The 11,983-nt window shown below is 37.9% G+C and overlaps 1 protein-coding gene across 2 annotated transcripts in view; it reads right to left on the bottom strand.

Annotated features, from left to right (window-relative positions):
- Nucleotides 1-4,947: 4,947 nt before the first annotated feature.
- Nucleotides 4,948-11,983, bottom strand: part of LOC141388590 (serine/threonine-protein kinase 32A) — a 182,958-nt gene continuing 175,922 nt past the window's right edge. For both annotated transcript variants that reach the window (XM_073958535.1, XM_073958536.1), the window contains one exon: nt 4,948-11,921. In XM_073958535.1, the coding sequence (XP_073814636.1) occupies nt 11,277-11,921 (645 nt within the window). In that variant the 3' untranslated portion in view covers nt 4,948-11,276. The remainder of the gene's footprint in view (nt 11,922-11,983) is intronic.

Raw genomic sequence — 11,983 nt, 5'->3', positions numbered from 1 at the left:
GTTTTTGAATTAGCTAAGCAAACGTAAATGTCGCCTAATTCAACAACCGTGCATTAATTTATGAATTTTTAAGTGAATAAAGCCAAACGTAGTCAAACGTGCATTTTTTAATTGTTATGCTTGGTTTACATTTAGGAAATCCACTCGATTTCAACTGTCAATTCCATTGCTTAAACGTCAAATGAAATCCAATAGATTTCGGATGAGTTTTCATTTGACGTATACGCAAAGGAATTGACAGTTGAAATCGAGTGGATTTCGTAAATGTAAACCAAGCATAAGTAAAACTAGCGATATACTCGTTAAAACCCTAACTCAAATTATTCCGAATGGACATCAACATACAATTTTTAAATTCGCTACAAACTTAAAAAGTTCCTATTACTTTATACACAAAAAGTATGTTTGCTTACTAATTAAAAAAAATGCTTACACCAGTTCGCACATTCTGAAAAAAAATGTGCTTATTAGTACAACACCAAACATCGTTTGACTCCATTCACTTAAAAAATTTATAAATCAATGCACGGTTGTTGAATTAAGTGAGTTGTGCTTTTGCTAATCTAATTCAAAAACCTTGAATTTAATGCAAATATGCATTTTGTATTACAAAACAAAATTACAGCCCCAAAAGTATGCTATAATAATTTTGGTGTAATTTTGTCGAATTTCGAAATTTCTTCTCCCATCTTTTGCTGTTCCCACGTCGTTGAGAATATGGAAAGTGTGGAAATGAATAGGGGTGATTATGACTGAAATTCTTTAAAATGAATTGTTTTAGGAGGGATCCCATAATTTCGACCATTAAAATTAATTTTCGTGGAAGCTGTGTTGGCATCAATGTAGAAAAATGTGTAAAAATGGCTTAACCTTGCATTTTATAGACCTATGACCAAAGAAAGGAATGCCACCGTGGTGCAATGGTATGCACACCCGCCTTGCACGCTAAAGGTCGTGGGTTCGATTCCCAGGCAAGACAACATCAAATTTTCAACGGTGGCAAAATACCCCTCAATGATGTTGGCGACATTTCCTGAGTATTTCAGCCATGTAAAACTTCTCTATAAGCGGTGTCTTAGGACACGCCGTTCGGACTCGGCAATAAACAGTAGATCCCATATCATTGAGCTAATATGAATCGGGGTGCACACATTGATATGAGAAGAAGTCTTCCTTTTCCCATCTGGGATGTTTGTGGAACAATTATATATATATACAATTGTATATTATATATATATATATATGACCAAAGAAAGAATCACAGAATACTCCATGGGCAACAAGATACTAGTTTATGATTTGTCGATATATCCACTGCATCCACCTAAAATTGATGCTGACATTTTGAAGCCAGTATTTCGAGTTTTTTTTTGATTTTTTTTTATAATCTGGACGCGCAACATGATAATATTCCAAACTTATAATATGATTATAGAAATCGTGATTTTACGTCACTTAATGTGTGCTCCTTACAGTATCTTAGTAATTGGAGTCTAAAGGCCAAAATTTGATGCGTGAATTTAAAAAAAAAAACATATTTTTGCATTTAGATTTTACAAGTGTCATTCAATTTCTTTTGAACCCCGCGTGAATTTACTTTTTTTACGCGACGGAACTAATGAGCCCTTCTCCGATCGAATCCATACACTAAAACCTCGGATATACATAGATACCTTGGAAATAGGAAAATCAGCAAAAATATATTTTGACTAATCCGCGTACTAAATCGCGATTTTCTTTAGAAATGTTTACATAAATGGAATGCTTTATACGCAATTATAATATTTGCGAAAACGCGTGTCATAAATTACAGAGATACGCGAGTAATATGGCTCTATCTGAAATCCATTGGATTTCATTTGACGTTTAACCAATGAAATTGACCGTTGAAATCGAGTGGATTTCGTAAATGTAAAACCAGCACAAAATAAAATGTGGAGGCACATCCGCTGTTCTTGAAGAATCCATTTGAAATAGGTGTATATTGACAATACGTCAATATACTGAAATCGGATGCGCATCAAAATCGTATGCACATTGCGCGACTTTTACCAACTTTAAGGTTTATGGCATTGTGAGATGCAACTGGCGGCATACAATCGCCGCTGAGTGAAACACCGAAATATGCATAGATATTGATTCGCTGTATCCAAAATCGGATGCGAAACAACCGACTTTAACTAATTATAATTAATGATTGTAATTTCAATATGACACTTAATTTCCTACACACAGACAAAAAAATGACCTCTATAACATATGTCCCAAACATATTTTGCAGCAAACATATATTTGATTGCAAGCAGTTCCAAACATAACATATGTTTGGGTGCAAACAAATTATGCACCAGTGGGCTCTTTCTGAGACCAAGGGAGCGTAAATGTCAATGTGAAACACATTGAAATGTATGCTCACTTGCTCTCAGCAAGCGCTCACTGGCTATTTCTAATATATATACACATTTATAAATGGTGGTGTTTTTATTGAAGGGCATAGAAAAACACAGGAAAACAACAAAGACACATAGGTACATACAAAATTCCAAAGAAATACATAACACACTTTAATAAAAGAAAAACTGAATGAAATAACTTGCACAAAATGAGTTGCCAGATTTGAACTAAACGGACCAAAAAAAGTTAAATAAAACACTGTAATATAAAGTCGCACCTTTAAAAACAAAAAAAAAAAAAAAAAAAAAATTAGAAACGTCGTTGAACGCTTCTCCATAGTTGTGAAATAAAACACATTTTCTTCAAAGTTGAAATCATTAGCGGGAAATCGGCAGCTGGAATCAAATGATTATGTAATGTAATAAAAAGGTACATCCATATTTCAAATATACATATGTATGTATGTATATGAAATATGAATTGATGTAATTACCAATATTAAATGCGATTTCTTCCTTGTCCAATAAAATATTTCCATTCGCCTTTTTGATTCAATTATAAAATGTATTGGACATTTAATTTACTAAAAAGCACAATTTCTTTAAGAAAATACAAAACACTGGCAGACTGTGTCTGTATGTCGAAAGAAGAATGTGTGCGAATGAAACACGCCCAAACTCTTGTGGGTTTTTCAAATTTGTTTTTTGTTTTGAAGCAAAAGCAAAGGTAAAATTATTTCGAAAACTAAAGTTTGGGCGTATTTCATTCGCACACATTCTTTTTTCGACATACAGAAACAGGCTGTGATTTATTCACTCACATTACCGTCTTTACTCAACGATGTTCTCTAGAAAACTGATGAAAAAAGACCAACATAATTAATACCATTTTTTTCTTTTCCTCTTCGCTTGCTACGTTGGTTAACAACAACAAAGCACGAAACACACGTGTTTTACGCATACACATCACAAAACTTCTGCGTCTCCTATTACACCATGCACAAAGCTCTTTATTATAAACCAGCATCCCGCACCTGCGAGAGCCCTGTTGTTACTCTCTTTGACAAAAATCCTCTCCACCCATAACAAAAATATGTTCTAACATAAAAGTATGTTGGTACCCAAACATATAAAACTGAGATATGTTAAAAAATGTTGCAAACATATATTTGTTTGGACACAAACAAATCATGTTTGGATCCAAACATAATTTGTTTGCAATCAGTCCCCAACAAATATTTGTTTGGATCTAAACATATTTCTAACATATATTTTTGCGTGTATGTAATATAATATATTGACAGGATTCTGAAGCGTTTGTCCATATACATATATGAATAACATGTTGCTATATTTGACCCCTATGTATCTAGGATCACTCAATTAAACTCTCTAGACTTCAAATTCATAGAGTAATTACAGAAAAAATTCGACAGAAAGTTAAATCGAGAACTATTTTATGCCAAAATTACGCGTGAGCGGTCTAAAGGGGAAAAATCACCGGATTACTCGAATACACACGTTCTTATAATGTTTGTAGGCTCCAACAGGATGATAAAAAAGCCCAAACATGCCTTTATTTATTCAAGAAATAAGAAACTTCTTACGTTTGGCAAAAGTGTAAACTTTTTTTTGACGCTTCAAATTTTGGGTTATTTTGGTAATCTTCATTTATTCCTCATGGAACTTTGGAAGGGCCTAATATTTTCTGGTTTTTAATTCACTACTAAATACTTAAAAAAGTTACATTCATACTATTAAAAAATAGTTGAGAAGTGTAAAGTTTATTTTGGCGCTCACTGTATGTCCACGTCCGATTTAAAGTATTTTGATGTCATTTGGCATTTAGGATTCAAACTACATTGTGGTACCGCACCTTTATATTCCCTAGATGATTTTCATCTTTAAAATAAAACAGATTGTGTCAACATTGTTGGGTGTTCTTTATGACATAGATTTGAAGTAATCGATGTACATTTATAAAAATACAGCCATTTCGATAGGGCGGTTGTAATTATTTTGGTTCAGTTAGTCAATGGTGAATGAGTTTAGTATATCACTAAAAGAAATGTTCATACATGAATAGCTTATGCACAGATGTTGTGGTGTAGGTTATCACATGGTCGGCCCCGTCCGATCATTTTCATTGAGTACTGAGCTTGAAATTCTTCTGTTTAAATACTTTACCTTGCCCATACACAAAACCAAATACAATCGTTTTTTATTTAAAAATTTATTTATTTTCAAATATATAGATAGCTCACAGTTATTTTTTTGTTTTATTACAAACATACATACATTTGTTTAAAAAATAAGTTTTGGAATTTTATTATGTTGTTGGTTTTTGTTCGTAGTACTAATTTTAATGCAAATATTGTGCACATTTTTTCTACAGATAAAATATGAAATAACAGATAAATGTATGTTTTTTTGTATGTATGTACCTATATAACAAATTTGGGGAATAAAGGTGCACATTTATAAATTCATAAATTTACATACATATCCATACTTACATGTATGAAATGTATACTACATAAATAATTTGATTCTGTTTTTATTTGTTTTGGTCGTGTTTTGTGAGAATATTTTTTACAAAATGTAATTGATATTTTTGTTAACTGGGTTTCATTTAAAACCTTGGTTTCGTATTTTGATTTTTTTGTGGACATTTTTGATTTTCTTTTTTTCAGCTTTTTAGTGATATATACAATTATGAACAGGGTAAGATAATCTTTCCATTGTTTTGTTTCTTAAATTTTGCTACCTTTGGTTGTGTGTGAACGCTTTTCGAGTAACAATAGTAAAGCTTGAATTAGAGCTTGCAATCTGTCGATAGTCTGACTATAGTTTTGATAGTTTCAATATTCTTACACATAACGGAACACAGCTAATGAGTTTTTTTAGAAGTATGGAAATAATTAAAATTTAAAATCCATTAAAAAATTAGTTTGGGGATTTGGGCGCAGGGTTAGTAACCCACCTCTCCAAAAAAAACATCGTACTGTGGAAAACAAAGAAAAAGCTAAACAAATCCGTTTTAAGTTGAGGACCATGATCTGTGAATCTGCACCTGGACTGTTCGGACTTTATATAGAGAAGGTGCATTTTACGCACCTATAGATGTACTTACAAAGTATAAGGCCGATATTACTGTCATACGATGGAATGGGAAATGCGTCACAACAACACCTAATTGTGACGTCCTGTATTATAGCTGCCATGACACAATACATAATTTTGGTTGCAGATTTGTAGTTGGTCGGACGTTACGCTCATGTTCACAATCAAGACAAGGACAAATAGATTAAAGATATATTTAAAATTATACTAGGCGAATTAATGCCAGAATGGGAAAGAAGCATATATTTGGCCCAACAGTCGGAAAATTCAGACTTCGCGGAGGCAAAACAACAAAATTTTCACTGCTACAACATTTTCATTAGTCCCATTTCGATAGGATTTGCGGCTTCCATGGAAAATCGTGAAAACCTAACAAAAAACTAAAAATGTGAACTTTGATCGCGATTTATTAAAATGTCCATCCAGCGATTTTTTCTTGCTTTTGGATTTTCTCATCTATAGACATTGCTGTTTCAGAATGAGCAAAAACTTTTTTTTCATTTAAAGTTAGTTAAGGTGCAATGTGCATAACATTGTAATATAAGGAGGCGATACAGTCACTCCATTGTCCTAACTTGAACTTCTATATCTCAACAACGGTAAAAACTACGAAAATATCATGAAAGATAATCTTGTAGAGAATTTTCATAGATACAACATTTTCTTTAGTCGCTTTTCGATAGGACTTGCGGTTTCCAAGCAAAATCGTGAAAACCTAAAAAACCCCTAAAAATGTTAATTTGAATCGCGATTTATTTAAAAAACGCTCCGGCGATTTTTTTGTTTTTGATCTTTCTCATCTATGAACTTTGTAGTTTCAGAATCCGCAAAAACTTCCCAGGTGTGAGCAACTTCCATTTAAATCTGGTTTAAGAGCACGGTGGAAGTATTGCCCACTTTATGCGAACAGCCGCAAACTCCGTACTTGGATACCAGAGACCTCCACCAAGGAACCCATGGTGTGACCAGAAGTGTCGTGCTGCTACCAAAGAGAAAAATGAGGCATATACTGTACAATCAGTACCCCTCACAGTGCAATCAACTGTAAACGTTAACATGGGGATGTCATAGGAGGTAAGCAATTGACTTTTTATGCATTACCTGTAGATAGCATTGTACTAGTTCCATGTTTACAGTCATATACCAGTATGTTTATCATTCCTCTCTTCTGTTGTTGTTCAAAAAAGTGGTGGATTTAATATAAGAGTAAATAGTTGCAACTGACGCCTCGTCGTTTACTTGGGGATAAAAAGTTGTCAATTGGTTACTGGGTGGTCAATTGTGTACTAGTACCGCTTAGAACTAGTTCTGGACTACTTAAATTACAGCAATTGGAATTTTCATTGCAAGCGGGTAGCAACACGTTGCGCACGAGAGAGGTATCGGGAGAAAAGGGTTGAGGAGAAATGTCCTTTTCGCAGGAAAAAGAGAGGAGAAATGGTAAAGCGTGAGTGTGAAAAGAAATCGACATGTACATGAACCAGAATTAAGCACAAAAATTCTACCAAAGAGACCAGCAAGGATCAGTATCATCGATCATGGGTTGATAAGTAAAGTAAGTCGAAAGATAATCTGCTAAGGTGGGTCTGACAGCAAACGGCGACAACACCAAGTTGATGGTATCGACGCGCTATGAGCCACAGAACTCCACTGTGAAAGTTGTTACCTACAATTTTGGGATAAAGACTTTGTCTACTTCGGCAACGAAATAAACTCAACAAACAACATCAGTTGTTAGATAAGAAGAAGAATAGTACTGGCTAACATATGCTAGATTGATTTAAGTAAGCCGTTTAAAAACAAAGCCACATCTCGTCAAACAAAAACAGCATTAGGTGATTAGGATGGCTCTCGAGGTAACACCCGAGCAAGTACTGCAACGAAAGCATGCCATTGTGTTGCTGTATTATAAGAATCTTTGTCTCCCAATGTAGATGGTCCATTGAAGACATAAGGACATAAGGTGGAGGCACCCTGTCGGAGTTCTAAGGGTGGCATTCTGACAGGTTTTAATATTTTTCCATCGCGTTGCACTTATATTCGCGGACTTTACTGGCACAGCATAGCTTACCACAGACCGACCTATCGCGTTGCATGTTGTCAACAAGGTTTATTTATCTGAACCCCGAGTACTGCCCACCAGGGACTTGAGGACCTTGTTTGTACATATAAGCTTGTCGCAGATAGCTGTGGCATGCGCGGACGACTTGAACATAGTGTCGAATGTGACCCTTAGAATTTTGGGGTAGTTTGTTGTCGGAATTCTGCTACCATCGACCATGACATTTAACTCTGTTTTCACCTCTGCCGTCTATGTGGGGAACAGAGTGTCCGTAGATTTAGTGGCGAATATTTGAATAAAGGTGGTAAGATCGGTCAAATAGGAGTTCAGCCTTTCATAAGTGACATCAGGGAAGGTAGCTGACGCCAAGATCGTACAATCATCCACATACGTTATGATATCTATGCCGGAGGGGGCGGAATACGGGAGTGGTAGGGGTTAAACAGTTCCGGAGATATCACCCCATCTTTGGGAACTCCCTGTTTCACTCTTCGGGGCTTGGACTTCTTGCTACTGAATTGCACGTACGACTGTCGTCCACACTTATAATTGATTACCCAACGTTTCAAACTTGGGAGGACGGTTGTCTGCTCGATGTCCTCAAACAGAGTGGAATGCTTGACAGTATCTAGGGCTTTTGATAAGTCAAGCGCCGTCATCACCGTTCTATCACACGGTTTGCTCTGGATGAGTCCTGGACTAATATGTGTAGAAATGGCGTGCAGCGCTGTTGTCGTGCTGTGCTGCTAACGGATCACATGCTTATGATCGGCAACTGGATAGCTATATCTAACGCAGGGAAGGAGTAAAGCCTCAAGGGTCTCTGCTACTGGTGACAAAAGCGATATCGGTCTGTACGATTCACCTTCGCTAGCATCCTTGCGCGACTTCAGTAGCGGGACCATTTTCCAGACTTTGGGAACGATGTGAGTGGCTATCAACAGGTTCAGAACTTTAGTGAGATACTCGACTTCCGGCACATACAGCTGTCTCAACATTACCATGGATATTCCATCAGGGCCCAACGCTTTGGATGACTTAGCGTTCCTGATGACATTCGCAACATCATTCATTTTAAATTGTGGTGGTTCAGCCTCAGCAGGAAGATATCTAATGTAATGTAATACTATTCTTTTCGCCCTTTCACTCCCGGGGTGCTCGACAAACTGTCGACTGAAAAACCTTGCGCACCTTTTCGGATCAGTCGGCGTAGCGTCGCCAAACGTGACTGAGGTCCTGTCTTCCTTCTTTTTAGGGTTCGAGAGTGACTTAACCGTTGCATAAAATTCACTTATTTCAGCTCCAATGTTGCAACTGTTCAGATGATTTAACCACTTGTTCCTCTTATGCTCACCGACCACTCACTCACCTGTTAACTTCCAGTTTCAGCTCCCTGATTCTGGAGTCCCTGAGGTTGGTACGACAAATCCCATCACGCTCTGCCGAAAAAATTTGGTCTCACTTCGTGTATTCGACCAGCAGATATATGTCGAGGGACTGCAGTAGTGATGATGTTTAGGAACGTCCTTTCTGCTATCTCAACATCAGTAGGTTGGGCAGATCTCTGAAGCGGAGATTAGTAAACTCTCTGAAACTCGGCCAATAAGTTTTCCCATGATTGACGAAAGTGCAGCGTTCACAGGTGCACAGTGTAGCGGTCTGCTGATTGAGACAATTATGGGGAGATGGTCTGATCCAAGAGAAATGACGGGTTGCGAGGTGGCGTCATTTGTCAGACCAGGTGACACGATGGTTATGTCTGGCTAACTGTGACACACTACACTAATTCTGGTAGGGGCGTCCTCATTGATCGTGCAAAACGGAGAGCTATCTATCTGCTCAGCCAGCGCTATACCCCTCTGGTACGGCTTTGCCCCTCCGATGACCGGATGCAACAAATCATGATGAGCATTATTACCTTGCAAAAGCGGGCTAATGTTGGTCCGATAACTGGAATATAGCTATGGAGCAACTCTACCTCGGTGGTTCAACACCTAACTGCTACCCCCACACATTCCATGTACGGGTCATTAGCAATAGGAAAGATAATCCCGCACCTTCTGGTGCGGTCCTTATCCGTACGTTGTAACCATCATAACGGTGTAAGCTACCGTTGTTGTTGAGCTTGGTTTCTAGTACCACCGCGACTACGATATTCTTCCGACTCATGAAATCCACGATTTCCTCGATCTTACCTGCAATGAAATTGCAAAAAGGATAAATATGCAGGGATTGGAACAACAACGGTTGGTGTTATGTGCTGCGTGTGCGTCTGCTGTTGTGGCAATTGCGGCGAAGTCGCGTAATCTGGCGACGACCACTCACTGGGCGCTGTGTTCACGCAGAATGCAGCAACATAGTCGCTGGCATGGACAAGTCCAGAGCAAACCCTTAGATGCACCCACTCTCGACATCTATGCATCTCACCGAAGCTTGGATTTGGGTGAAGATGCGGATGTGAAAAATCGAACTCAAATATATTGGCACGGACCAAAACAATCCGGAACAGCCATTCCGGGATATGCTGATCCCAAAACAGAAAAATGATACAAATACAGAACACGAGTGTTTTTCGGTTCCAAGTCAATCTGGTATCGAAGAACACGCCGCCGAGGGGTTGCTAATGTATGGTTCCGAAGCCTGGGTACTTGCGCAAACCGATAAGGCAGTGCTTGGTGTATTTGAGAGAAAAATTCATCGAACATTTTGTCGAGTAAATATGCGTTGACGGTGAATATCGACGTCGTATGAACCACGAGCTGAATCGACTGTATAGTTAAACGTATCGAGATAAAACGCTTGCGTTGGCTAGGCCATGCCATAAGAATAAGCGATGATGAACCATATGGACCGCATGGTGGTACTCGCAGAACTGGAAGATAAAGGCTCCGATGGATTAAACAAGTTGAAGACGAGATCGAAAAAACACGATATTAAAAACTGGAAGAGTATAGCAACAAATAGAGAGGAATGGAAATATTTTCTTATTTCGATTAATAGGACATATGTATACTCCGTACCGCGTCAACTAAGCAAGAAAGCAAGCAAGCAAAACTGGACAATGCTAAGTGTTACTCGAAAAGCCGAGAAAAAAATCAACAGCACATTATTTTGCCTACGTAATAGATGGTTAAAATAACACTTTATCTCCGTGGGTATTAGAGTGATGACCTTTTATTTCCTCATGCACGAAAGAATAACCTTTTGCTTATGATTTAAATAATTTAAATAATATTTATTTCAATTAAATATTGAAAAGCCGCCCTCACAAACCTCTCTGAGATGACTTTTTTATTTTATTTTGTGCGTGAGGTTTTCTATCGGATCACCTTGTATGTAAGATTTTGTCTAATCTTAAATAAAACTCATCAAAATATGATACATGAAAACGAGGTGATAGCCATCACCCTAGTGGTTACACGTGCACAATAAAGAACTTCGTATTAAGCGATTAGCGTACGAAGTGTGTGAGCGGGCGGTTGAGCCCTTGTCAATAAAAATGTTTGATTACAAAATGTGGGTGAATAAATTACAATGAAACCTACTAATAGGAAGCCATCTTTCAATGCTGAAAGGTTAGACTGGATTTTTCCCGGGAGTCTCTTGAGAATGAGCCCATTTCGTGGATTAAGTAAAAGCTCTACATCGATAATGGCGACATTTCGGCGACAAACTTACTCACGCACTTTTAAATTTCACTACGTAGCACCACCAATGGTATGCGGTGACGGCGAACGATCTATATTTTCTAAGCTTTCGTTAGCTTTTGATTTTCTCGAATCGGATCTTTGACAGTTGGAGCACATTTGCAAGCTTGAACTCAGCGTTGCCATTGTTGTTGTGGATTTCTTTGACGATTGTCGAACAATATTCGTATTTGTCGGCGTTTCGTTTGGTGCATTTTGATGCAGTGAGGAAGACACATTTAAAGTTTCTGAAGGTTTCTCCAATATCGGAGCCAAGGTGGTGACCACCGAATTGGCCATAGCCTCTTCAAGTTCTCGTTCCCATTCGCGCTCTTTCTTTTCCATATCTTTACGTTTGAGTTCTTTGAAACGGTTATAGACGATGAATTCCTTTACTAAAGCTGTTTCGGGATCGCTGTCACGCTGAGCTGAACGTTGTTTGGCGAGGCGTTTTTTCTTTTTGTGTAGAGGGCGGGTTTCGACAATCATTTCCTCCAGTTCAAGGCAAGGATCGCAGTTGAGGTGGTCTTCGGGGGGTTTAAAGGGAGGTTTGGTTCGTTTCTCCAACACCTCCTTGAAATCGATATGACGCAGCAGTGGAGTTTGTTGAAGTTCCTGTTGAGAACTTATGCGACCGCCGGGATGCACGCACAGCAACTGTAAAAAATTCACATTAACGGTAATCACATTAAATAATTAATTTTCGTTAATGGCGGTGG

This window comes from Musca autumnalis, unplaced genomic scaffold (assembly GCF_047663935.1).
Source record: "Musca autumnalis isolate F117 unplaced genomic scaffold, ASM4766393v1 scaffold_1, whole genome shotgun sequence".
NCBI lineage: Eukaryota > Metazoa > Arthropoda > Insecta > Diptera > Muscidae > Musca > Musca autumnalis.
This window is presented reverse-complemented; position numbering and strand designations above follow the sequence as displayed.